We start from the raw sequence: 27,755 nt of genomic DNA on the forward strand, positions 1-27,755 counted from the left end.
GCGGTATTTCCGCCGACAGGTTTCGGCTGAAAGTCACTAGGTAGACACTTAAGAGGTCAGACTACGCTACCAATGTGAATTTTTCATGGACTAAATCTCAGGTACCGGTAGATAACTTTTTCTTACACGTTTTCTATGTATATATATGGATAGGACTCTGAATTAGGGGCAAATGTCAGTATTTCCGGACTTGCGCAGATGACCCAGTTTTAGTGCCCTCAGAATGCTTAGGTAGGCTTGGGAAAAGTGGCTGTAAAATTGTTTTTCTTGGGATATGTTTGGATTTTGGGGGTGCATCTTATAGGCAAGGGTTGTAGCTTCTATATTGTGTTGAAAAAACAGATTTTTAGTGATATTTGTGGTTGCAGTAGGCCTTAGAAGTTAGGTGTTTTGGTGTTGTTTACATGCAGTGAAAGGGGGTGAAAAGGTCTCCCACCTATGTTTTCATGGCGTATAATATAATTCCGCCGTAATTTTTTTCCCTTTTTTGTCGTTAAATTACTCTTCAGAGGTCGGACAACCTTGCCAATGTGAGTTTTTCATGTTCTAAAAGTCAGGTAGGTGATTTTTGACAGCCTCTTTCTCCCATGATTCCCATTGTTAAGAATATGCATAGGAAATATTGAAATTTAGCCTTAGTGATCTTTGCCCCACAGGAACGCCATGTTGGTTCTACGTCACGCGCCAGAAGTCTCGCTCCCACAGGAACTCTCGCCCACCCACTCTCGCGAGAGGTCGAGCCCTCCCGCCAAACCGCACGACGCACCATCACACACCGAGTCTGACAGCTCTGAGAGAGAAAATGTTACCAAAGATGACAGAGAAACGGAAACACCTGAAGAAGGGCCAACAGTCAACGGAGACGTTCCCCAAGACGCTGTTCCAAGACGCCCAGAGTCGCCAAGTGAAAGTAAAGACAGTGAAATGGAAAGTCAGCCGGAGAGGCCTAGCAGCCGAGACAGCAACGCCAGCTCCAACAACAACGACTGCACCTGCAGGGGCGTGGCCTGTTGCCGTGACAACAACATCCGGGAACCTGAGGAGACCATTGCCAGCTGGACGGTTGATGACGTGTTTCAGTTTATCAAGTCTCTCAGCGGCTGTTCGGAGTATGCGCAGGTGAGCAACTCGGCTGGGACTTAGAAAATAGCTCAAGTTTAACCTTTCGTGATTTGACACAAAGACCTTGAGCAAAAGACAGGTTTTGACCACTAATATCTGGGATAAAGGAATTTTTTTAGACAACCAGTTAATCTCACCTTAGCTGACGTTTCGATGCCTGCCAGACATCATCCTCAGAGCTTCTAACTGGAGTTCTGCTTCTAGCGTTTTTATATCTGTTTTTTTTCTGAAACTACTATAACGTTATCCAGTACAACATGAATGAACCAAGCAACTGGACAAATTCTAAAGAGTTGGACGTTAATTTCAGATAGCTTCCACAATCTTTCACCAGTGTCTGAGAACGACGTTTTTAAGGTAGTGGATGCTGTCTGAAACATCTGGCTCTTTAGAAAATTTATCCAGCTGCTTGGTATATCTTAAATAACATAATGTTTTACCTGAATGTCTAATCTTCATCGATGTTCCAACGTTACCATTTCTATCGTACTCTTTCTGCTAGCCTGAAATCAGGCGCCATAGGCTGTTAGTTTACAGTGACAAATGTGTAACCGTGCCGTGTTGTTCCCCCCCTTCCAGGCGTTCAAGGACCAGGCTATAGACGGGGAGACGCTGCCGATGTTACATGTTAAATTTCTACTGCACCAATTTTATAGCTTGAAATCAGGCGCCATAGGCCGTTAAGTTTACGGTGACAAATGTGTAACCGTGCCGTGTTGTTCCCACCCGTCCAGGCGTTTAAGGACCAGGCTATAGACGGGGAGACGCTGCCGATGCTACACGAGGAACTTCTGCAGAACCAGCTGGGCATGAAGCTGGGACCCGCGCTCAAGATTCGTGCACAGGTACGGGCCACGTCATCGATACTGGGGTTGTCCTCATCAACATTTGTGGTGACGCTTTCAATTCAAACGTAAACGCTGCTGTGTTCCACGTTGATTTCCGTTTCGGTTATGCAGACGATCATTCTCTTTTGTTTTTTTTACCTTATTCAACTCTTCGAGCGACCAAGCCAAAGTGTTTTACAAGACGATGATGTCCTGATATCTTTGTCACTTTTAACAGAATAAAGGGAAAGTCTTGAAACGTATTTTGTGCATAATTGTAAAGTGTTCTTAGAAATTTCTCATTTTTTGAAGTTTTTGTTTACTAGGATCTTGTCTTTGATATTGTCGCAGGTTGCTAAGCGACAAGGCCGGTGTTCTATCTGCTTTCACTGCCTGCACTGCCACAAGGGACAGAACAGCGTGACGTCAGAGGACCCCCCACAGAGCCCCTCACCCGCAGCGTCCTGCAGTTGAAACCTGAACTGCAAGGTGTCGCCACTGATGGAGCCAAACCTGAAGTCCACTTTTTGTTGATGTGCAAAGAAAACATTCATTGTGTATATTTTAAAGTGTGCATGTAGATACGGCTTCGGTGACGTCATTACAGTCTAGCGGATATGAGTCTACAGTTCTGTATAATCTCACAAGGTGGCGCACTTGTCGTAGTGCCCAGTTAACGGTTTTAGAGAGCGATTTTTCTTCTCAGCTTTGTACATAAGTAAAAGATAGGTAAAGCTTGTTAAGGAAGGCGGGTCCTTCTTAGTCTGATAGTGACACCATACCAGCACTCAGACTTGTATTATTATGCTGTATAGTGAGGGTACGTTAACTCTAAACTTGTACATGAAACGTTAGAAAGTCCGACACGGTTCCCTTTGACCGCACACCTGCTACGTTCACCGAAGGGTGAAAGTTTGTTTATTGCAATTACGCACTTGAAAGAGTATATATACAAGTAGCTAAAATAGTTGAAGCTATATATAAATATATATATACAGAGATTGTATAATATCTACTATATTTACAGAACGGAGAGACGCGTATCCCATACTAACTAGGCTAGAGCGAGATGTCCATTGCAGTTTCGGGAAGAGTCGTGACTTGTGATATTGCCGTTAATTGCCAAGTACTTTACTATGCTGGTGTTAGAAGAACACTTCTTGTTTTGTTTTGTTTTGTTTGCCACAAACTCATTTCTGACTTCATACGAGGGGCATTCAATAAGTAATGTCCCTGACCCATTTCCCATAGCAGGAGATTAATGAAACTTGGCACAGTTATTAGTCTTTCTCTTCATAGGAACCACCCAGAGTTTTGCATTTCTCCCATCATTTGATGTAGCTCTGGACACCGTTCTTGTAGGACATCCCAGGTTGGTCCTCCGACAGATGCCTCATCAATGGCAGAAGAAGGACGACCAGGTCTGGGAGCTGTTTCCACAGACTTCCGGCCTTGTTTGAATTCAGGATGCCAGCGTTTTACAAGGTCATATGATGGGGCATCATCACCATAAGTTTTTTTTTTTTCATTTCATCAAAGGTCCCCTTTAGTGTGCGTCCTTTCAAATACAAAAACCGGATCACTGCGCGACACTCAACTTGCTCCATTTCACACCTGGTCCATTTCACACCTGACTCAGTTCAAACACCAGTAAATCAGTAACCACAATTAGTTCAGAGCTGTTTTTTGCAACATAACCCATAGAGATATGACTCATTACACATGCAAAATTTCATCTAGATCAGACAACTGGAAGTGGGTCAGGGACATTACTTATTGAATGCCCCTTCGTATTTATACTATTACGATCAACACACCACAGGAACGATCGGAAAGAAATTGTAAAGGAGGAACTAAGCAAAGCCAAAGGCAATATACCAAAACGCTACGGAGGCTACCGACGGTGCATCTTAGCTAACACGGAGCGTCTTCGTTGCCATGACAATGAAGACAGTGTTAGCAGAATCACCATGTTGAAGACGACATACATGATTCTCAGAGCACATAATTCGTCTATCATTACTGTAAATCGGCGTAGTGCGAACGAATGTTTAATTCGTGTTGTAGGTATTCGCTTTCCTTCCCACTCTGCAGACGAGGTTGTTTTTGTCAAATTATGCTTAAAACTTCAGATCCGATAACGCGTGGTTATACTAGTTACCAAGGCAACCGTTTGTTTTATGTTCACCGTACGTTACGAATTTGTAAGATTGTAAATAGAAGTGTATAAAAGTGTGCATAGTTCGGGTCACAAAGCGAACGTCCTGTAGAAGTAAAAGTTGTGTATAATAAAAGATATATCTCAAACAAAGCGAGTCTGTGATTCGTGTCTGTAACTCTTACAAGTTCTGAAGTGATTTGACATCAGTATCGATCCTGAATTCATGAAGAAGGCGACTTGTAGACAGCGGTCGTTGATTTTGATCCGTGTATAGCTTTGTGTTGGAAGAAAGTTTAGCGTTGTACTATGATTACTTCCAACACAGATGAGTTTCCATGATAAAGCAAATCTGTGATTGTTTGCTGCGTTTCCATGGTAGTGGCAGAACATGCACGTTCCAGTAAATTTATATATCACAGTCCGCTCCATGTGATATCTCGACCTACCTACGGCATCATTCGTAGCTTGGGAAAATGACAGCTCAAAGACGACGGTATTCTACCGGTTTCGACTTTAATATGTCTTTCTCAAGAATCGACCTACCTACGGCGTAACTTTTATTTGCTTACGAGATTTTTTTACCTCAACATTAGATTTTATTTTTCAAATTTACCGTACTTTCAAATTTTCAGTTCTCGCCGTTCTCTTTGCTCTCTGGCTACGAGTACGTTTTACAATAAATGGTTTTATTGATGCAAAATAACGTCGTTTTAAAAGATTTTTTTGCAGTGGATTATTATTTCCAAAGCTATAGCCTGTCTCAAGGCCAAGTGTTGAATTTTACAACTTCGCCACAGGCATTGTTTTATTGGTACCGACCGAAAGCTACTGAAAGGAAATTATTTTCAATCGATAGAGATTTGCAAATTCTCATTGTTGTTTCTTTTACGATAATTTGGCCAACAGCAGAATTTAACCGGTTTTATTGGAAGCCGTTTTGCGAGCCGACAGCCGCCGATAATGACTGGATTGCCCCGCTTGCAGCCGGCAGGAGTTAGGCCATGGTGATGTGATTTTATGGATGACATCAACTGGGAATCTCAAAATTGATGCGAGCGTGCGAATAATAAAAAGGTCGGCAAAGAAAAAAGTTGCCTCATTATGAAATCTAAGTGGTCAGGAACGTTCGACAAAAAACAAACACCGAACAACAGATTCTTCATTTTTGTTTCACATTCTTTTTTTTTTGACCTTGCCATTGACGTGGACATTATTATTATATGTTTTCCGATATATATTCTTTATCTACGGCATCTAATTGCTCCTTGTACACTGTCCAGGCTTCTAAAATAAGGAGAAACCAGACTGATGCGCTTAGCAGAAGAAAAGCGGATCTTGCGAAAAGAGCTTACAGCAGATGTGCCCTATGTGGTAGAAACTGTGGGACTGTTTAGCCACAGTCGACGCTGTAGGGCTGATGTCAATTAGGATTTTCCCATGGTCAATATTGACCGAAGGTGGCCATATAGTGATTTAAAGCACGGTTGAAAATTTTTATTTTTTATTTCTGGAAACGGCCGAAAATATGGTTGAAAACCTTTTTTTTTCTATTTCTGGAAACGGCCGAAAATTGATGCGCGCGCGGATGTCATCCATATAATCAAATCAACATGGCCTTACATACGTACAGCGGATCGATGCCCGCTCACGCCGCTAAACAAACGAACAATCAAGAACCCGGATTACCTTTTTATGGGACCTCATCCTGAAATCGTATTTCACTCCTAACCGAAATTAGAAACCTTTATTACTCGGACAATTCTCTTTTTTATTGAAGCCAAAAGTTGTCTCACCCGATATTTTGTCACAACGAGAATACAACCAGAGAGACGAACTGATGACCATTTGGGGTGAGAATGACCTTTACGGGTGTGCAATGCGCGACGCACAGCTACGTGCGGCAGACATCGCCTGTCAGCCCCTAAAACGCGCGGAAATGGCACTAAAACGCATCCGCTATACTCTAGTAATGCCATTACCGGCCGAGGCGCCTAAGTTGTGCAACATCCCATCCATCACTAACTGTAAATGCAGAAATGTTCGCGGTGGATTAATATTCGCGGGTTGCGAAAATTTTTCTATAAAGGTATTAGACTGCAGTCGATGGTGTTACCGCGAACTTAAATCCACCGCGAAAAGTCATTTTCCCCGGTACCGCGAAATTAAATCCCCGCGAACTTTAATGCATTTACAGTACTGTCCACAAAATTCGATCCACCAAAGAACTGGCATGGCCTGTAGTTTTATTCTTCAAATTAGCAAAAATACATATTTGTTGAATATATTGATCGTTATTGCAATATTCCTAGTAGCCCTACATGTATAATAATTTACTTTTCCCTCTATTTCATTTTTTTTGCTTTCATATTGTTCACTTTAGGACATTACCAATGTTCGTCATTATATAAGAGTAGCTGACGAGATACGAGTATTTTCAGACGGTAACCAGCACATCACGTGACTTTCCTTAGGACGTCACATCTCCACAATGAAACAGGTGCGAGAGAGAAGCAGGTGCGTGAGATGGTTGATGACGTCATTTTCAAACAGTAACCTACACGGCACGTGACTTTCCATAGGACATCACGTCTCCATAATGCACTGCGGCAATGAGACCACGGCAGTGACGTCACACGATGACCACCGTCTTGTGTATTAGGGGTGGGTACCGGTACAGAAAATTCAGGTCCAGGTCCGGTTCAGGTCCGGAGGATCAGATCCAGGTCCGGACCTAAACCTGGACCTGATGCAGTATGACTCATACCAATGGTCCATTTCACTGCAAAGAAATCTGTTTGGTGGAGTATTAGACTTTCGCTGGCGTTTTAAAATCCTACAACGCTAACTGCACCTGTACGATTTGCTGTAAAACTTGGTAGAAATTACTATAAACTCTACTTTACTTCACTCTTGTTATTTTCTTCCACCTACAAGCGCCAAAACGTGTGAATGCCTGATAAAATAATCTGTTAATTTTCTAATCGGTCCAACATTCGGTCCACCTAATTTTTTCAGGTCCGGTTTTTCTGGACTGGTCCAATAAGAAAAACCGGTTTTGTACCGGTACGCTGTACCGATACCCAGCCCTATTGTGTATTATACCAATACCATATATAGTCTGATTCCCATGTTGCGTTTTTGATTATAAAAACTCAATCTACACAACAGTTCCTAATATTGGTTTAAACATAACTTGGCGATCCGATCTCAGTCAGAATCGGAAAAATTGTGCAAAACCTCATGAAAAAACTACATGTCCGCAGATAAATAAAATTGTCGAACGAAACCCCTCTTACCGACTTCTGACACTATCCCGTACAACTTTGTGGCTAAACTGGCTAAAAGTGAGATAAATCATGTACACGTATGACTGTGATGCTTATCATGGTTTTCCATTCATACAGTAAGGTTTCCATGTGACCTGATCCAAAAAGGCGAAAGTGAGCCACATGTTGTTGTATACTGTTTTACAATATTTGAAGTCCCCGTTCTGTAAGAGAAATGTTTGCTCTACTTAGTCCATAAAATCAATCGATTCACAATTAAAAACAAGAAAAACGAACGAACGAACGAACAAATTTGGGAGAAATCTCCCAAAATGACTTCCAGCTACAATCACCATGGTAACAGGTGAGCTGGGGATTCTGACCAATCAGGGAGGGGCTATTGCATCATGGGAAGGGCGGGTCGTCGTCAGGGTTCCACCAGTCGTGTACGCGGTCGGTGACGTGGCGCATCCCGTCCTTCAGAACCGCGCTCATCCGCCCGTCGTACAGCCCGAAGATTCCGCCTGGGGGGGAGGGACAGAGTTACAACATAAGGCCATGCGTCGATGTAGGACCACTAGACTGCATAACTCCTTCCTTCACCAAACTATCAGACTATATAACAAAACACTTGTAACAGTGGGGTTCTAGCGCTGCCAAATTGACCACGCCAACAGCTCTTGAGCTTTTGGTGTTGTGGTTAGCACGTTGGATTTGTGATCTGGCTGCCCGGGTTCGGCGCGGGTTCGAATCCCGGGAGTCGGGGTGTTGTTTCTTTCTGTTCTTACTCGCCCCTCTGAATTTCTACACACTTACTGATACGGAAAGGGACAAACAGGGCAGGTGAGCAGGGTAGGTGAAAGATCAGGTAACTATGCCAGGTGAACAGGACAGGTGAGCAGGACAGGTAATGTTTCACCTGTTCTTTCACCTGTCCTATTCACCTGTCTCCATCTGGGTAGCGAGGGACAGAGTTACAACATAAGGCCATGCATCGATGAAAGTTCAACATCCAGGTAATAAGGTACACCAAAACCTGTTACTCAAGCAGCTGGATATGATTTTGGAAACAGGCAGACATCTTACTTTTGTTACCTATTGGAGAATCCAAAGTCTATCTTCACCTCCTTTGAAAACCAGTTCATAGTTAGTGTATAAAACCTTTAAATCTTTAATAAAAATCTTCAACAAAATGATAAGACGTAGTGGATGCTATCTGACATGTCTGACCATTTCCAAAATCATATCCAGTTGCTTTAGTGACTATTTCAATATCACAGAAGGCAAGAAGACAATTTTTTCTGCTATTTACAGTATCACTTATTGCTCGGTGTGGAGACAGCTTATAGTCACTATAAGCTGTCTCCACACCGAGCGGTCAACTTGGGAAAACACAGACATCGTTGGGTATCAAAATTACTACCTTCACAGGCTGTAATGCACAATACTGCCACTAGATGGCTCTGTTGCTCAGTGAAACATTTTCTGCATGCATCTGCAGTTTAAACTATAGTCACTAGATGTCTCTGCTGCACTGCTGGTTACCTGTATGGAGGAAGAGTATCCGGTTTCCCTGGAACCTGCTCTGATTGGTCTGCAGCTCCTGCAGCAGACCAACGGCGGCCTTCCCAGTGTACACTGGGTCCAGGATGATTCCAGAGGTGTGTGCAATGTTGGCAACAAACTCTGCAGAAGAGAGAAGGTGTCAATCAACCGAGTAATTGATCATTTAATTGATCAATCCATCAATTAAATCTAATGTATACTGAATCAAGTATAATCCAAAAATTCAGTCATCATTCCTGAAAATCTTAGGTAGACAGATTTGTCAATCATTCATATCAATCAATCAATCAATGCTGGGTCCAATATGGTTCCAGAGGTCTAGGCAAACTTCTCAACAACTCTGAATGGGTTCCAACAATCAATCAATCAATCAATCAATCAATCAGTCAATCGATCAACCAATCAATCGATTTATTAACCAACAAAAACTATCAAATCAATCAATCAGTTAATTTGAGTCATGAAAACAATTTGCATGGATGCCATGAAGGTGAAAAACATATTTGCTTCACCAAAAATCAGGAAACCTACAGGTTTTCGTTTGCACAGCGGATAAGAAATGTACAAATTGTTTCCATTTACACACTGTAACTATTAATGATTGATAATAGATGTGTAGGCAAGAAATCTACCCACCCAGCTCCTTCTTGGTAGACAGGGCATAACCACGCCCCTTGTAGCCTTCGATGATGTCCACGATATCTTCTGACCGTACGTCTGTCAGACCGATTTCCTGCAGTGTGTCGTTTATGTGGCGATGGAAGTACGCTGCGTCGTCACATATCGCCACAGCGTGGATCCTGGGGGATGCAACAGTGTAGCCAATCAGATCACATGACAATGTAGCCAAACAGCTAAATGAATCAAACTGCACTTCAATCAGTTTCTATTCATGGTGAACATCATTGATATGACCAAGGAGGTTGAAAAAAGGAAAGGAGTCGGCTCCTTTTTTCAACCTCCTTGATTTTTCTTAATGTGATCAGAGGAGCAAACACGAGCTAATACTTAAGGATAGATTCCTGTGAGGCTACTCCCTGTGTGAAAAACGAAAAAAAAAAACACAACACCGAACCGGGGAACCAAAGTCACAAGAAGGTGCTGAGCTTGCTACCTCAACAACAAACCTACCGAATTTTGGAGCCAGTGAGGTAGTTTGCCACACAGAGGCCGCACGTCGTGCCTCCACTCCCCACCGTCACGACAAGGTCGTCAAATCTCTCTAGAACTCCCTGCAATTGGATTAAGGCAAATCAGATATTGATGAAAGGTTGAAGCGTCAAACATCAATATAGCTTATATTCTCATAAAACGTTGGAATTTGAACATTTGGCATTGCTGCGCATCTGCCAAAGGTGACTGGATGAAAGAAGAGGATGTTTTCACACCCACTTTGTGATTGATGCGGTGATGTACCCAAACAGCCCGGCCAGGTTGGACCCACACACGGAATCAGCTACAACTCACCTGTCCTAGTTACCTGTTGTTACACCTGTCCTGCTCACCTATCCTAGTTACCTGTTGCTACACCTGTCCTAGTTATCTGTTGTTACACCTGCCCTAGTTACCAGTTGTTACACCTGTCCTAGTTACCTGTTGTCACACCTGTCCTAGTTACCTGTTGTCACACCTGTCCTGCTCACCTGTTCCATCAGCTCCTGGAATGCGGTGATGTAGCCGAACAGACCGGCCAGGTTTGACCCTCCCACGGGGATCAGGTATGACTCCTTCCCACTTGTCTCCCTGCGATAATGTAGCAAACATTCAGTATTGTAGTAAGTAAACATTCAGTATTGTAGTAAGTAAACATTCAGTATTGTAGTAAACATTTAGTAATGTAGTAAACATTTAGTAATGTAGTAAACATTTAGTAATGTAGTAAACATTTAGTAATGTAGTAAACATTCAGTATTGTAGTAAACATTCAGAACTTGAACCAGCTTAGCTCACTGAAGAAATAATGTCTCACTGGTCGCGACAGAGAGGACAGACACTATGTACAGTATTTACAGGTTCATTGTGCTGGGGAAATTTCCTTAGCTCTTTTCGACAGGCACAATGAACGGTGGACCATGGCTTAACGTCCCATTCAAAGGACTGCAACCTTCTTATGTAGTGTTCATGTTGCCATCAAACTCACTGCTTCTAGTTCCAGAGGCAGGGCCGCTGACCACTGGACTACGAATGCTACTGGTACTTCATGCCCCAAAGTTGGCTCCATTCCATTCCTGCCATTTTCATTTCTAAAGCTAAGTTTATCTTATAATGGTACACAAACATTATTCTCCAAGCAGAGGTTTGGCTCCGGCTGTGTTTTAAAGTTCTTTTACTTTCAGGCATTTTTGTCAGGCTTTCTACTTTGCTCCATTTTTTTAATGCCCCACAGCCAAACATAAAGAAAATGCCTAAAAACACATGAACAGCAGCCGGAGCCAAACCTCTGCTTGGAAAGTACACAAACTAAACATGACTAAGAGAAGAGACTAGCATCCATTGCAGACTTCGATCGGGGGGGTGGCTTTTATTTGAGGGGGTGGGGGGCTGGTTCGCAATGTTCAATGTTGGCTAGGTTCTCTTATGACGGGAACAGGAGTTTGCAGAGAAAAGAGCGTTTCCCATGGAAAGGAGTTTGCCCCATCTCGAAGCCTGCAATATTTCGGCAAGTTGCTAAGCCCAGTCTTTGAGACAGGGCAAACTCCTTTCCAAAAGAGTTTCGCGACCCAGCGCTCCCCCTGAAATATAAGAGGGTCTGCATGCTCTTTTACGTAAGGCGTAGGCAGCCTATTTTATTTCCCGTAATTCGTAGGGAAAACCATCTTATCTACGTAATTCGTAGCGAGGTGACCAAATTTAGCGTAATTGCCTTCCTTGATATAGCGTAATACGTAGGGGGCTCTTCTGAATTTAACGTAAATCGTTGTCGAGACCCCCCATGCAGACCCTCATATAAGCCAGCCCTGTTTGAAGTCTGCAATGGAGGCTTAAGATGAGACTTACTTTATCCTGTTTGCGAGGCGCTTCATGCGCGGCAGGAGTTTCTCTTCGTACCACTCAGTCCTCTGGACCAGGTAAACATTCGCGCCCATCAGTCTGTCCTGCAGAAGGTTTCCCTCGCAGCCAACCTCCGACGGCTTCTACACACGGAAACAAACAACCCTGTAAACCATTCGACCTCCGACGGGTTCTAAACACACAAACAAACAAACAAACACCCTTCTCACTATGGGCAGCACTTTCCTCCCACACTCGATAAATTGTAATATTTTTGACTATTTTTTCAATTTTATCAAAATGACTGGAAGATTTACTTAATCTGATTTGATTGGTAATGCCAGCCTTGTATGCGCTCTAGCCCGTTTTTGTTGTTAGTATTCTTGTTATTCTTATGTTGCAAAATGACTTAGTTAATGTTCATGTCATCTTGTTATACATTTCGTTATAATCTCAATTTTATTACTTTTGATTGTCATTCTATGTAATATACAGAGCAGAAGACCTCTATAAGCTCATTGTGAGCTTCTTGTCCCATGCTCAAAATATGAATGCGAATAAAATAATAAAATAAAATAAACAAACAAACAACCCTGTAAACAATCTCCGTCCTCTGCACCAGGTACACGTTACCTCCGACGGGTTCTAAACACAAACCAAGCTCTGCAGTCTAGATACACGTACTGTACATCGATGAAGATTAGACCTGGATTCCAGGTAGTAAGACACACCAAACAGAAGTTGCTCATTGACTACTTTCCAATTGAGGTTGAGTCGTTAATCCGGGGTAGTAAAAGTATTTTGGCTAACGATTATTTTATGCTTCGGGGGGCGGAGTACTAACACAGATTTTGAAAGGATATCCTCGCCCCTATGCGTTTTGATGCAGAGGTGAGAGGAGCGCCGGTGTAATTTTTCCGACTACTACTATATCTACGTGACTCAAGCTCTGCTTGGAGAGTATTCATTGACAAGCAACTGAATATGATTTTGGAAACGGTCAGACGTTTCAGTGATGGAAGGTAGTGGATGGTACCTGAAACATCTGTTTCCAATATCATATCCAGCAGATTTGAATAGTTCCTATTTGGTACACGTACTGTAATTCTTCATTTGTTAATGGTAAATGAGTTGATTAGTTAATGTAGTTATTTGGTCACAGTGGAAACGGAAAAAATTTGCATCTTGAGACAGCCATTATTTCCTGAAGCAGCTCAAATCAAGTGTGCGGAAACAGGTGCTAACAGCTAATTAAGGAACGTGCAGCCTGAAGAGTACTGACGGAGTGGAGCACGGGGCCAGTCCCTGGCCTATTAGCACTTAGGCAGCTCAAGTCGGTTATTAACTCAAGTGCAGAAGATTTTAGCAATGTCATTGTTACCTGCGGGTGTGTTTTTTGAATGCCTGATTAGTCAACATAAATGGGATTATCAATTCTGATTGGTTGCTGCGGATCATTACAATGTGATTGGTCAACAGATTTTAGGGTGATGCATTCTGATTGGCTAATTTGATTTTGGCAGCCCAGGTGCAGCCTCACCTTGGCGCTCCAATCAGGCACACCATTGGCTATTGGCAACCAATCCTGGAGGAGGACAAAGGTCACGAGAATTCTCAAAAGGAATCACAATACGTGCTATGTTGTAGCAAGGAGGTTAAAATGATTTTAACCCCCTTGGAATGACTTAAAAAAATTGGTGTGAAACTTAATTAATACAGTTCTATTTTAAGCTACTTTTACGAAAAATAGAGATAAGATAACGAAAGGCAAGAACAAAAGAATAATATGTTTATTGAAAATTACTGAAAATAGAAATAAAGTTGGTTTGAAGTGGTGCAAACTGAAAGACAAAAGACAAATACAGATGTGGTAGTTAGAAACCTTCTACTGCTGACCTGCACATCTGACCTCAGCATGAGGTGTATATCCAGCCCCAGCTGCCGGGCGGCAACTGCTGTGGCCCTGCAGTGGTTGGACTGGACCCCTCCACACGTGATGACGGCCCCACAGCCGCGGTCAATGGCATCTGCCATCAGGAACTCAAGCTTACGCACCTGGGGATGGACGGAAGGAGGGAAGAACAAAGGGATAAATCATTACTTTTGCACCTGCATGTAGGGATGGGGAGAAGGAAAGAGGAAATGAAAGAATCGTGCCATCAGGAACTACTCAAGCTTATGTACCTGGGGATGGAGAGAAGAATGACTGAATAGATGAATGAATGGACGGATGATGGATGGATGGAGTGAAGGAAGGAAGGAAGGAAGGAAGGAAGGAAGGAAGGAAGGAAGGAAGGAAGGAAGGAAGGAAGGAAGGAAGGAAGGAAGGAAGGGAGGAAGGAAGAAAGGAAGGGAGGAAGGAAGGAAGGAAGGAAGGAAAGAAGGGAGGGATGGAGGGATTAAAGGAAGGAAGGAAGGAAGGAAGGAAGGAAGGAAGGAAGGAAGGAAGGAAGGAAGGAAGGAAGGAAGGAAGGAAGGAAGGAAGGAAGGAAGGAAGGAAGGAAGGAAGGAAGGAAGGAAGGAAGGAAGGAATGATGTCATCGGAAACTCCAGCTTACGCAGGGATGGAGGGAAGGAAAGAAACATAAATGAATTTGACATCAGTAACTCCAGCTTTCACACCTTATGGGAGATGGAAGGAAGGAGAAAAGAACAAATGAAGAGAGCATCATCAAATTGAAAAAACAGAAATCCAACCTAGCTAGTTCACTGAAAATGGAAGAGACAGTATTAGAGAGTACAGAATACAATAAATCATTGACAAAAATCTTCTTTTCCTAACACCCCTCCATAAAGCATCCAGATGGGCTAGTCTTGCCTTCACCCCAATTGAGGTCACACATGCTTCCCCACGTTATCAGAAACGTAACTCGCTCACGTGGAACTTAAGCCAAATGACCAATGGGACTTTAACGACCCAACAACCAATCACAGTGAAGTATACAAGACAAGAAGAGCTTACAGTATGACGAGGCAAATTTTTCTATGGCAGCAAACATGGCAGCTGAAGAATGCACGTTTCATTGAATAAAAAGAAATGTGACTCAACCCTCTTGTGGAATTTTACCGACCAAGCGACCAATCCGAGCGCAGGATCCCAAACGCACCACTTTACGAACCCAGACAACGCCCCTACCTCGGCCGGCATATGGTCGGACTTCGGACCTGCCGAAAACTCAGCAGACTAAAGAGTGGATTGCTCAATGTTTTATTGCCAAACGAGACGTACAAAGTGCAGAGGTGCAGAGTACAAGGTGGCACTGTTATCATGATTACAATGCAGGCTTTTCATTTGACGTCATCTGCGCCCAGTGATCTACACCATGATCGATTTATACAGTGTACACTTTGGACAGGAGGTGCTTTAGGCCTAAGTTTCCGACTACAATCCTGATAAAATAGAGTCCGTAGATGGGGATGCAAATATTTTCTTTAGATGCTTTTTTGCGTCCTTTACAAATCTTGATGGTATGTATGGCAAAAAGGCTAGGTGGGGATCGAGTGCACGTTTCATCGGAAAAAAAAACGACGCTCTTGTGGAATTTTACCGACTAAACGACCAATCAGAGCACAGGATCCCAGACACACCACTTTATGAACCCACACAACGCCCCTACGCCGGCCGGCACATGATCGGACTTGGGACCTGCCGAAAACTCAGCAGACTAAAGAGTGGATTGCTCAATCCGTGTTGTATTATTACCGAACGAGACGTACAAAGTGCAGAGGTGCAGAGTACAAGGTGGCACTGTTATCATGATTACAATACAGGCTTTTCATTTGACGTCATCTGCGCCCAGCGATCTACACCATGATGGATTTATACAGTGTACACTTTGGCCAGGAGGTGCTTTAGGCTTAAGTTTCCGACTACAATCCTGAAATAAATAGAGTCGGTAGATGGGGATGCTCATATTTTCTTTAGATCCTTTTTTGCATCCTTTACAAATGTTGATGGTGTTTATGGCAAAAAGGCTAGGTGGAGATCGAGTGCACATTCCATCGGAAAAAAAAATGTGACTCGACGCTCTTGTGGAATTTTACCGACCAAACCACCAATCAGAGCACGGGATCCCAGACACACCACTTTATGAACCTAGACAACACCCCTACACATGGTCAGACTTTGGACCTGCCGAAAACTGCAGACTAAAGAGTGGATTGCTCAATGTTTTATTGCCAAACGAGACGTACAAAGTGCAGCGGTACAGAGTACAAGGTGGCACTGTTATCATGATTACAATACAGGCTTTTCATTTGACGTCATCTGTGCCATGATCAATTACAGCCTGGCCCATAAAGCACATTTCCAAAACTGTAAATGCAGAAACTTTCGCGGTGGTTTAATGTTTCCAGTTTTCGCGATGGCTGCGAACTTAAAACCACCGCGAACATTTTTCCATGGCAGTTAGAGACTACAGTGCATCGTGCTACCACGAACTTAAAACCACCGCGAAAAGTCCTTTTTCCTGCTACCGCAAACTTTAAATCCCCGCGAACTTACATTTACACTATGCCATTGCTCATACCCGCCAACACGGACATGGGGGATGAACATTATGATTACAATGCCGTCAATGAAAAGCGTTTCTTTTGTTCAAAGTTAAGAATTGAGTTCTTGATGTGATGTGCATTACTTAATTAGTGTCACTTCTTTGCTCTTTTTTTCCCGATAAATTCGAATTTCCTTTGGTTGACATGATATGAATAAAAAATAAGCTAGTTTTTCCACGAAGTATGGCCCACCGTTGCCCTAGAAGATCATCACAATGAACAATAATTATTAGAGGGAAAGAACCCTCCTGGTCGACCCCGTAAGAGATCCTGACTGACAACAGAAGGGAAGATTTTCAACTCCTCAACCTTAGGCCACACCAATTTAATTTCTTGGTTCACGGATTTTTTCATAAAAAATATGGAGCGAGAGAGCAAAATAAAAATAAATATTGTAAAATGGTTGGGGTAAAGGTAAGGGTTAATCCCAAACATAAAGAATAAAACGTTTTCAGCTTGAAAAAGGTACAAAAACACTATTACTGTACAGTAACAGCACCTCTTCGTTGAAAACTAAAAAACTTTTCCCATTCTTCATGAATAAAAAATATAACTGCAATAATAATACCCACATTTTAAGGAGCTTATAATATAAAGGCCAATTTGCTACACCAGAAAGTTGGTGAATGGTTTCATTAATGGTGAAAATTTGCTGAGAGGTAATTTTTATTTTTATTTCTTTTTCCAAAAAAATAGGAGTGAGCGAATCCGTGAACCAAGAAATTAAATCTGTGTGGCCTAAACAGTGTCAACTAGGGCTGGGTATCGGTACAGCGTACCGGTACAAAACCGGTTTTTCTTATTGGACCGGTCCAGAAAAACCGGACCTGAAAAAATTAGGTGGACCGGATGTTGGACCGATTAGAAAATTAACAGATTATTTTATCAGGCATTCACACGTTTTGGCGCTTGCAGGTGGACGAAAATAACAAGAGTGACGTAGAGTAAAGTTTAAAGTAATTTCTACCAAGTTTTACAGCCAATCGTACGGGTGCAGTTAGCGTTGTAGGATTTTAAAACGCCAGTGTAAGTCTAATACTCCGCCAAACAGATTTCTTTGTAGTGAAATGGACCATTGGTATGAGTCATACTGAATCAGGTCCAGGTTCAGGTCCGGACCTGAACCTAATCCTTTGGACCTGAACCGGACCTGGACCTGAATTTTCTGTACCGGTACCCACCCCTAGTGTCAACCCTAAAAAGGGTAAAGACAGAGGCTGGGAAGCTGCCATCAAGCCTCCACATCTATGTGCGAGCACGTCTAACCCTCACCTGACGGGCAACAACAGACGATAGACTGGATAGTGAGACTGAGAGTGTACACCGTAGGGTGAAGGACGCACGTTTCACCGAACGTGACTCGACTCCCCTGACGGAATTTTACAGACTCAACAGCCAATCAGAACGGAGGATCCCAGACACACCGGTTTATGGCCCAGACAACGCCCCCCACGTTCCGGCCTCCGACCGGCACATGACCGGACTTTGTACCTTCCCAAACCTGCAAACTAAACAACTCAGATTTTTCTGTTGCCGTGCAAAGTCCTGAGGCAGAGAGTTCCCTTGTCCTGAACTGACTCCATCTGCGTGCAAGGATTCAGCTCCACCTAGGGTGATACTTTCCAAGCAGAGGTTTGGCTGCAGCTGGTTTTTGACACTTTTAAAGGCATTTTCATAGGGCTTCCTATTTTGTTAGGTTTTCTTTTTGTCTGCAGGCCAAACAAGAGGAAAGTCTGACAAAATAGAAAGCTCTATGAAAATGTCAAAAAGACAACCGAAACAAGTGAGAGTCTAACCTCTGCTTGGAGAGTGAGGGATGAAAATTGTTATAGATACACAAAATACATAAAATTTTTGACATCCATTATGTGCGAATTCAGATGCCCATAACAATATAAAATTCCACCCACCACTGACTAATACAGTTACTGTAGTACTACACTTTACTGACAGCTAGATAGCTGGGGATATTTCCCATCATACCTTGTTGCCGGACAGCGTACTGCCCGTCATGTCGTCCCGTTTGATGAAGACCTCGACCCCGTCCGGAAGGTCGTTCAGACGCCATCTCTGGATCGGGGTGTTCAGCTGGCCAAGCTGGGGGCAGAAAAGGGGCAGAACTTTAGAATTCTTGCCTGCAACTAATACTGTAAGAAACTTTCGCTGTGGTTTAATGTTCGCAGTCTTTGCGGTGGCCGCTTTACCGCAAACATTTTTTCATGGCAGTAAGAAACTACAGTGCATGGTGCTATCGTGAACTTAAAACCACTGCGAAAAGTCCTTTTTCCCATTACCGCAAAATAAAATCCCTGTGAACTTAAATGCATTTACAGTAGTTAAACACAAAAAAAATTACTCATAACACAAAATGTTGTCAAACTTAAATATATAGTTGCATGTGCATTTGCTTCTAGGCCACCCATACAATCATTCTACGTAACATTATTTCACCTTTATCCGTAGGGTAACCTGTATCCATTGTATACAAAAATAGGGTACTTGGGGATTGTTAAGTCCATGGAAGGTATTTTCTCATTGCAATGACATTTAAAACCAACGTCGTTGACCTGAAAACTTTATACCCATTTTTTTTTAAAACGATGAATCTAGGTTACCCACAGATTAATAGCCTGGAATCCAGCCGTATTGTGCATTGGTCGCTCCCCTGAGGTACGCTTCCTGCCAATACGTCTGGCCTTCGTTACCATTCGAACGATCGGCATTTGAATATTCGCAGGGATAGTATGCAAGATTTCTGTTTGGCTGGTTCAAGCGCTCGTTCGAACAGGTGTTCTATTATCATCAACGACCCATCTTCTTCGAGACTATTGGAACGATCTGATAAATCAAACTGTTGCCGTACTCGGTTGGCAAGAGTGCTGATCAAACATCCTTTCCGTTGAGAAAAGCCTCTAAGGTCTTTGTTCGCTCGTTTTAGTGAAGAAATTCCGGGTAATTTGCTGGATAGTTCAGGCATTATGAACGTCTGACGCGGCGGCCATGTTGATGATAATGGATCGGCTGTTCGAAGGAGCGCTTGAACCATCCATAATTCAGCCAATCAGAAATCTCGCTGATAAATTCTGCGAGTATTCAAATGCCCATCGTTCGAATGGTAACGAAGGCCAGTTGTATTGGCAGGAAGCGTACCTCAGGGGAGCGACCAAAGCACAATACGGCTGGATTCCAGGCTAACAGATTAAGGTCAACTAACGTTACATATTGTGACAAGTCTATCATGAGTTCTTGCTCAAAGGGCAATTCAAAGTTCCATGACCAAAAATACGAAAGACTGTAGATGATGCAGTTATGTGACATATCAAAATTGATCATATATAACGTTAAACGTTATAAGGGATCCATTTAAGTATATTGCAGAATTCTGTTTTCATATTGAATCGCTGCCAAATCTTATGTAAAAATGACTGAAAACTAATGGAATTAATTAGTGCAGGTTTGGTAAAGTGGTTTTCTTCTAAAGAGGCAGTTTGATGGGAATTTTCAAAGTTTCCAAATAAGCAGATTTGCCAATTCTATAGTTGATTTTATCTTAGGCATTACGGTAAAAAGTGTTCGTCTGCATCAACCTTGTGTACCACAGCTACAAAAATATTGAAAAGTGACAAAAACAAAATCATCCACAAGTTCCCTGGTATTATTTCAACGTCCTTGATGATACAAAAAAAGATAGCAAACACCCCCAATGGCAGGGACAGTGGACTCTTCCGAATTTGATCTACTTGACCGCGCCCATGTCACGCCCCAAAAAGCAGACCGCGGCCTCCAGGGCTCTAGCCTTTTATTTTATTTCAGAGCAAAGAAAAATGCAAAACGAAGACAAGAATTTCCGGCAATGGAATATTTATTTGAGGGTTTAAAGGTACGCGTACGATGTAAGGAAATATTGGGGAATTCTGAATCGCCAAGAATGTCCCCGATGACAAAATTGGAACGAAAATTCTCCTCACGTGCAGTCCCTTGTGGCTTAAATTACTGGCCAATCAGCGGCTTGTTGTCATGGCGACACCTAATTTGCATATGATTGGATGCCCATATTTGGTCAGGCGGGCCCCCGGCGCACCTCCCGGGTCACGTGAAGAATCACAACACTTGTCGTCTGATCTGCCGGCTTCAGTTACTATTTCGCGCTTATACAAGGTTGCAGGGCAAACATTTCCGCGTTTCCCCCGCTCAAATCGCTGCCTTTCGGTCAGATTTTGGGCAGTAGTTTTCCTCAGATTGTCTGTAACCTGTGAAAGTCTGTTAGCGGGACGCAGCGCGACGGTAAGCGGACATTCCAGCGGCGATTTGGGCGGGACAGACAGACAGCAAGCCGGCCGTGCCACGTTGGTCGAGAAGAGAAAGCAGGCGTGAAAAAATCGGGGCTCGAATCAGACGAAAAACCGGACCACGAGGATGCTCTTCAAGCTCACCGCTGTCCTAGTTGCCTTCATAGCTTTGGGTAAGTCATCCATATAAATTTCATCCCGATTCTGATCGTATATCGGTAAATACAAACGCTACAAAATATGCAGAATGCCGGTTGTATAGCGCTAGCGGAGACCGGCTCTTGTGTTTCGGGGACGCCGCCATAGCTTACGGTCAGCTTACCGTGGCTGGTTTTCACGTTTTCATGGCGACCATTCTCCGATCAAAATCGTTTCTGATTCTTAAATATACTGTGGGAAAACTGGGGAAATTTCAGTCGGTAACACGAACAACATAAAGAGGAAATGGTGACTTTCTAGCCCGCGGCTATGGTTGTCTAAATTGACGTATGTTTGAAGCCTTGTCCTTTGTCGTGCAGTCACTGTAAAATAGGTCAAGACAATTTTCTTCTGACAGAAACGTCTTAGTTTAATGATACAAAGTCGTGTTAAGTATGAAGAAAATTAGGAACCACGAAATGACAAAGCAGAAAATATCCAGGAACCACTTCCAGCCAGGTTCTGGGATGCCCCAAAACAGGATGTATTTTTTTCTCGGAAATTTCTTACATAATTTTTTTTCCGGGTGGATAGTACAAAAAACTGCAACTGGCTAACCCGCTGCCAAGTTGAGATTGATAATAAGATTTTCGACGGAAAACGTCTTATGTGATTTTTTTTACTATTTGAACCGCCTCCGTATTATATTATACAAGACACACGAGGTTGAAACAGGATATACGTAACGCTGTTTGTATACAAAGGAAATGGGCGTTCCTTACGCGCAAACACACAAACACAACAAAGCGTAGATTTCGAGGAAGTCGTTTCTATCCAGTCATTATCACAAGACAACTTTTGAAATGACACATACGGACATAATTATGTGGACTTTTCTGTGCTCCTCAAATCTTAGAAACATGGTGACAAAAGGCTGTGTTACATAAAGCCTTTAAACGGTGGTTGGTTGGCAAGGTTGTTACAAAAGCACGCGGTAGAGTTACACGGAAAAGAGGTGTGTCGACAAAGACGATTTTACAAACTTTTTGAGGAAATTGCAGATGTTAATATGGCTACCACTGTAGTACCATTCGAAAACATCTTTTCTTTAATCGTGCCAAATTATACAACCCTCTCCCGGAGTTGTACAGTTGAAAAAAAGGCATATTTTTGTGTGCCTCAGAATCAAATCATTGTACTTCTCTGGATCCAACAAGGTTGTTGAAAATGTACAACCACAGTTCTCGGAACTGTTGCGATAAGACTTTGAGAGTAAGTAAACGAGTATTTCATTGTCACATGGGCTGCCTGGACCCTTGCCAGTTTCCGGAGCGAGTTTTGTGCTTGAGCCGTGTGTACATACAGCCAGACAAGTGCGTCATGATTTCTGTGTTTACACCGGTATTGTAACCGGGCAGCCAATGATTTGTGATGGTACAGAGTCCACCTAGGGTCCAAAGTGCAATAACCGGCAGGGCAAAGTACAAACGGCACAAATGCTGCTCAATAATGTAGTGGCTTTGTAGTGGTTCACTGGCCTCTACCAGACTCCACATGTCGCTGGAAAAATAGTTGAAAAAAAAACCTCGGCTCGACTGTTTTATCCATCTGGCCAATTTCTACCTTTTTCCAATGACATTCTATAGGAGCATGGTAGAGACTGCTATTTCACATGATGAGAGCTAGATGGAAAAGACATCTTCAACTTGTGTTTGGATGAAAACGTTGTTATGTTTCCATGGGCATCTTCGCATAGTAAGTATGACATAACACTAAAGTACAAGGACACAAATAAACTGGTACAGGTAACATGCATATGCAAGACTACCCACACCGGCCATATTTTCCCTGCTCTGACATTTAAAGCAGCATAACCTGGTCTTTTTCAACTACAGTACAATTCCAAAGTGCAACAATTATTTTTCGAGGCTGCCCGTCCTGGTTTCTGTGTCGACCAGCCTGTGTTTGGCAGCCTAGTCTGATCTCTTCCAACTACAGTCCAAGTCCAAAGTACAACAACCTGTAGTAGCCTGTTATTATTTACTTTCATGGTCGCCAGTCCTGATTTCTGGGTCGGACAGGTTGACCCTGGGTTTGGCGTACGTGCACGTTACTAATCGTGGCATGGACTCCACTGCCTAGCTCAATAACCAATAAACATTGTGAGCCAAACGGCTTCCTTTGATATAGGAATGAAGGCAAGGCTACACAAGTTGTGAGCTGTTATAAAACCAACCAACCGACAGACGACACTACTTAGAGATAGTAGGTTGGGGGATAACTCGCTCCTTTTGAATGCACACCCTTCTCTAATTTCAGGGTCCTTCTGTAAGGAAAAGATCCCACATCAATTATCGGGGTATGCCATTGTTGTGCTTTCTCCCATGCACCTTTGTCAGGTGAGAACACTTGTGAGCACATACCAGAGAAAACAAGAAAATACCTGGAGAGCACTTCTTGATTCTTCTTGAGTTGCAATTTTGAAAATAAGTGTTCCTAAGGCGAAATTCTTACCGTTAAAAAACCCTGGTCATTAAACATTTTATGCAGAGACCAACTCATAAAAAAGGTTAACAATTGGCGTTGAGATTGTCCATTGGCAACATTTCTAGGAACCACCTGTTAAGTTCGTCACAGGATTGGGTCCTAGCCAGAACCTTTGTTCTGGTCCTTACGCAATCTTTATTCTGCTAACACAGGTTCCTTGTAGCTCACCTGTACGGTTAAAGGTTGCCATAGTGATGGCAGGTAATGTTACCAGAGGTCTATCAGCATCACAATAACAAAGTGCTACACTGTTGGGCCATGGCCAAGTTGTGCATTGTACTTGATGTTGTTTAGTAAGACGTTTTTCTAAGGAATTCTGTACAGTTGGCAGTGGTTCTCTGGCCCTGGGCCAACAGATCAGCTGGACTAGTAAAGTCAGCTGGGTCTTTTAACTTGCACACAGACTCTCATAACAAAAGGCAATACTGACGGGCCGAATGGAAGTTCCAAACTTTCCACCTAAACCAGCTGCTGCCGGCTATATAGATACAGATACAGAAGCTGGTGTGTTACGCCGAACGGCGGTCATACCGGCTATATAGATACAGATACAGAAAACTGAAGCTATGTGGCTTCAAATGTCTTACTGAGAGAACTGAGAACTGTAGTGTGCAAGATGTTGGTACCTTAAGGAATGAATCCGCTCTACTGAAAACAACAGGCACTACTGTCCGCAACCAACCTGTACTGAATGGAAACTGGTTGTGTTCCAAAACGTGGTTGCCCAAGATGACAGGACAAGATTTCTTGAAATGCATTCATGTACATGTCTACATAAGGCTCATGAACAAAAGGACTGGATTCTGCACTGATAGACTTGCTTAACTCTATGAGGTGCTGTCCATGCCACACATATCAACATTATTATAAAAGATCCGCTGGCAGGATGTACAAAAATATAATGTATGAGTCCAAGTCGAACTTTTTCTAACAATAGTTGTTGATAAGACTGTTCTTTCCTGATGGGGACTTACAAAGATGCTGAATCAGAATATTAACAGTGCTTTTCTGTCCCACTACAGGCCCTACCTTATTTGGGAAGAAAAATTCTGGAGACACTCTTGTTGGTAAGTACTATCTGTCCTTTTTTAACTAGCCTAAAAATGTAAAATTCCTTTTTTATTTAGAATTTACAACATGTTATGATTATGGACAACAGTTATCTGCAACTACAAACGTAGGTGTGAGACCAGACAGTGTTGTAACCTTGACCCTTGGTGTGCAGGTCAGTGTCCTGAGGTGACCCCAGGCCAGGTGGGCACCTGTGTGGAGGCGTGTAACAACGACTCAAGCTGTGCGACCGGACAACTCTGCTGTTCCAATGGCTGCGGACACACCTGCCAAGAAGCTGTCTTTGGTAAGTCTTGTCTTACATCTTAGAACACACCTGCCAAGACGCTGTCTTTTGTAAGTCTTGTGTTACGTCTTAGAACACACCTGACAAGACGCTGTCTTTTGTAAGTCTTGTCTTAGCGACATCTTGGAATATGCCTGCCAAATGCTGTCTTCAGTAAGTCTTGTCTTGCATCTTAGAACACACCTTCCAAGATGCTATCTTTGGTAGTATTGTCTTAGCCTCATCTAAGAGACTATATAATAGAGTACACATTCCAAGATGCTGTCATCGGTAAGATTTGTCTCACATCTTAGAACAGGCTGTCAAACCTGTCTTTGGTAAGTCTTGTCTTGGTGACATCTTAGAAGATGCCTGCCAAATGCTGTCTTCAGTAATTCTTCTTGGGAAGTGTCTTGGAAATTGTCATGTGCAAGAAGTTTTCCTAAAGTTCCCTCTCAGAAAAGTTCTAAATCTAAACGTCTTATTTTTCAGCTGATTCCCAGATGGCAACAACAGCCCCGCCCGACAACGTTGCTGAGAAGATGATGACATCACCCCTCATCACCGTCACCATGGTGACAACCCTCCTCATCAGCATGCTGTACATACCCTGAGGACCAATCGCTGCACTGTACATAAATTATGCAAATATCATGCAAATATCACCTGTAAATGGCATATATATATAATATAGTATAGCATGTAGGACATATGTACATTATTGACTAGGACTGGCATTTGAAATAGATTGTAGGGAATGGTCATCATATTGTAAGGAACAGAATGGTACTGTGAAGGACTCTCATTGGAACCTAATGGAGCATTGGGACCAATGAAAATGTGGTATATTTGAACCAATCAGGACACAGGTTTGTAAAAGGATCCAATTGACATGGGGAATGTTCAACACAGGTATTAAATGGCTGGAAAGTGCTTCTTTTGTAAGTTGGTGACAAAAATCTTGTTGAATAATAAGATGCAAAATTATTTTGGATACAGAGTTTAATTATAAGTTTTATCTTTTGTTAGATTAATGTTGTCTGTACTTGTTCAGGTTTAGTGTTCTTTTTTGTGTCTTTTCCATAACTTTGTTTTGTCCTTGTCCCCTAGCCCTTTGTAACATACACAGTGTGACTAGTGGGGCAGCTTTTGCTACATGTACAATGCCACAGCTGAAGTAAAAATATGACTGTGTTAAAAAGTTGTATAATTTTTGCCATTATGTTCAACTCAGCTGCTTGCTACACCTGTGCTTTTACCCGTTAACAATTCTGTTTGGCATAAAGTTCATGCTTTTTAATTTCAGCCTTGCAGGCTTCTGTTTAAAGGAAAGAAGTATATCATGTTTTAAGAAAAAAGTTACGGCATTGTTTTTTATGTTAATATATTAGAGATGCAATCATTTGTGCTGTGCCAAAATTGTGTTAAAGTTTTTTTAACCTCCAGTGCTCTCAGGGCCGCTAAATGTGTCCTGTAAGCCAACTTAGACTACCAAGGGTTAAAAACACTTGCAAACAGTGCCTCGTTGTTTGTTAGGTAGATTTTTTAGGGTGTTGCCATGGCAAAAGTTGTATATAATCATGCCAAAGAAAAATTAAGATACAGCAAAGGAAGGCTAAACTCGAAACCCCAACTTCTTGTAATAAAAGAATTGAAAATGTTGACCTGGTGCTGTGATGTTGTGTGTTGTTTTGACATCAAGTTGTTGTAAATAACAGGCTATAGCGGCACATGGTGGTACAGCTATTATACATAGCATAAACTTCTACTATACATGTATGTAATACTGTATGGGCATCTTTCTTAGCGGTCGCAGAAACAGCAGTAGGTAGTTCGTTAATGCACTTTGACTAATCTTTGTGGAAGGAGGGGAAAGAGGTTTACATAGGGTCAGCATGGGGGTCCCGACATCTACATCTACAACGATTTACGCTGAATTCAGAAGAACCCCCTACGTATTACGCTAAATAAAGGAAGGCAATTACGCTACATTCTGTCGCCTTGCTACGATTTACATAGATAAGATGGTTTTCCCTACGAATTACGGGAAATAAAATAGGCTGCTTACACCTTACGTAAAAGAGCATGCAGACCCTCTTTACATTATCAGACATTTTCATACAGAAAGTCCAGAAGGGTAGGCAAGACTACAGCATCTAACTTAGGCTGTCTGAACCAGGACAGAGGGTTACATGTCATGTAGGGTAAGGCATAATCTACTTTCTAGTGGGTGTGATAAAGGAATGCTATACACCTAAGTAATTCTTCAAAATCCCCCATAACATGGCATCTCATACTTTCCAAGCAGAGATTGTTGGGAGGTTGTGACCTTATCATGACATGCCATGTTTTTTTGTCCATCTTCCCCACCAACCTCTGCATGGAGAGTGCATTTCTCAGTCAACACCATTGCAAGTAGCAGCAGCAGGCATCCATGGTACAAAAGCGCCACCTATCTGCCCATGAGAGAAGTGCAGAAAAGACACCTTGCAACCATGATGCAAAAAGTGAGACGTTCTGAGTTAAAGTCTCCTGCATTATTGTATTAAACAGACATAGTCTCTCCAAGTAGAAGTTTGGCTCTGGCTGTTTTTTTACCTGATTTTAGGCATTTTTGTGGGGCTTTCTATTTTATCCCCTGTTGCCAAATGGCCCGTGGAGGGTACAAAATAGAAAGCCCCACAAAAATGCCTAAAAAAACAGCCAAACTTGTGCTTTGAGAGTAACAGGTATACACTTCAGCTGTGTTTTGTGCAGTTCTTGACTCCACCAGGCGCCAAAGTTGGTGCATGTCTCAGTTGTTAGTGTATTTATCCTCCTTCTGGCACCAACACATCCGCCACAGCTGATAACAGCAACATTGCATCATCTCAAGGGGCTCAGACTTGACCTTGGGGTGACCTCCAGCCATGTTACCTGTCTGGCTCTGATGGAAGGCTTTATAAAGCTTCGTCAGTT

General features: G+C 42.6%; 3 protein-coding genes across 5 annotated transcripts in view; 2 read left to right on the plus strand and 1 right to left on the minus strand.

The window, feature by feature from the left end:
* LOC118427797 (sterile alpha motif domain-containing protein 11-like) overlaps positions 1-2,467 on the plus strand; it is a 41,199-nt gene extending 38,732 nt beyond the window's left edge. For all 3 annotated transcript variants that reach the window (XM_035837747.1, XM_035837749.1, XM_035837748.1), the window contains exons 9-11: positions 657-1,119; positions 1,857-1,967; positions 2,301-2,467. In XM_035837747.1, the coding sequence (XP_035693640.1) occupies positions 657-1,119; positions 1,857-1,967; positions 2,301-2,423 (697 nt within the window). In that variant the 3' untranslated portion in view covers positions 2,424-2,467. The remainder of the gene's footprint in view (positions 1-656; positions 1,120-1,856; positions 1,968-2,300) is intronic.
* A 4,902-nt stretch (positions 2,468-7,369) lies between these two features.
* Positions 7,370-27,755, minus strand: part of LOC118427840 (putative D-cysteine desulfhydrase 1, mitochondrial) — a 22,664-nt gene continuing 2,278 nt past the window's right edge. Inside the window, exons 2-9 of the mRNA XM_035837812.1 lie at positions 18,471-18,584; positions 13,830-13,988; positions 11,940-12,076; positions 10,586-10,685; positions 10,074-10,174; positions 9,579-9,742; positions 8,922-9,062; positions 7,370-7,900 (exon numbers count right to left, since the gene is read on the minus strand). Of these exons, the coding sequence (XP_035693705.1) occupies positions 7,782-7,900; positions 8,922-9,062; positions 9,579-9,742; positions 10,074-10,174; positions 10,586-10,685; positions 11,940-12,076; positions 13,830-13,988; positions 18,471-18,584 (1,035 nt within the window). The 3' untranslated portion in view covers positions 7,370-7,781. The remainder of the gene's footprint in view (positions 7,901-8,921; positions 9,063-9,578; positions 9,743-10,073; positions 10,175-10,585; positions 10,686-11,939; positions 12,077-13,829; positions 13,989-18,470; positions 18,585-27,755) is intronic.
* On the plus strand, positions 20,590-26,459 carry LOC118427846 (WAP four-disulfide core domain protein 18-like). The gene is made up of 4 exons (XM_035837819.1): positions 20,590-20,949; positions 24,484-24,528; positions 24,687-24,818; positions 25,290-26,459. Exons 1-4 carry the CDS (start codon positions 20,904-20,906, stop codon positions 25,409-25,411), a joined length of 345 nt encoding a protein of 114 aa, XP_035693712.1. The 5' UTR covers positions 20,590-20,903; the 3' UTR covers positions 25,412-26,459.

This window comes from Branchiostoma floridae, chromosome 12 (assembly GCF_000003815.2).
Source record: "Branchiostoma floridae strain S238N-H82 chromosome 12, Bfl_VNyyK, whole genome shotgun sequence".
In the NCBI taxonomy this organism is placed as follows: domain Eukaryota; kingdom Metazoa; phylum Chordata; class Leptocardii; order Amphioxiformes; family Branchiostomatidae; genus Branchiostoma; species Branchiostoma floridae.

Coding starts and splice junctions, on each gene's coding strand:
- LOC118427846 (XM_035837819.1), top strand. CDS start 20,904: ATGCTCTTCAAGCTCACCGCTGTCCTAGTTGCCTTCATAGCTTTGG. Junction 20,950..24,483: donor AGTTGCCTTCATAGCTTTGG/GTAAGTCATCCA, acceptor GTCCCACTACAG/GCCCTACCTTATTTGGGAAG. Junction 24,819..25,289: donor CTGCCAAGAAGCTGTCTTTG/GTAAGTCTTGTC, acceptor CTTATTTTTCAG/CTGATTCCCAGATGGCAACA.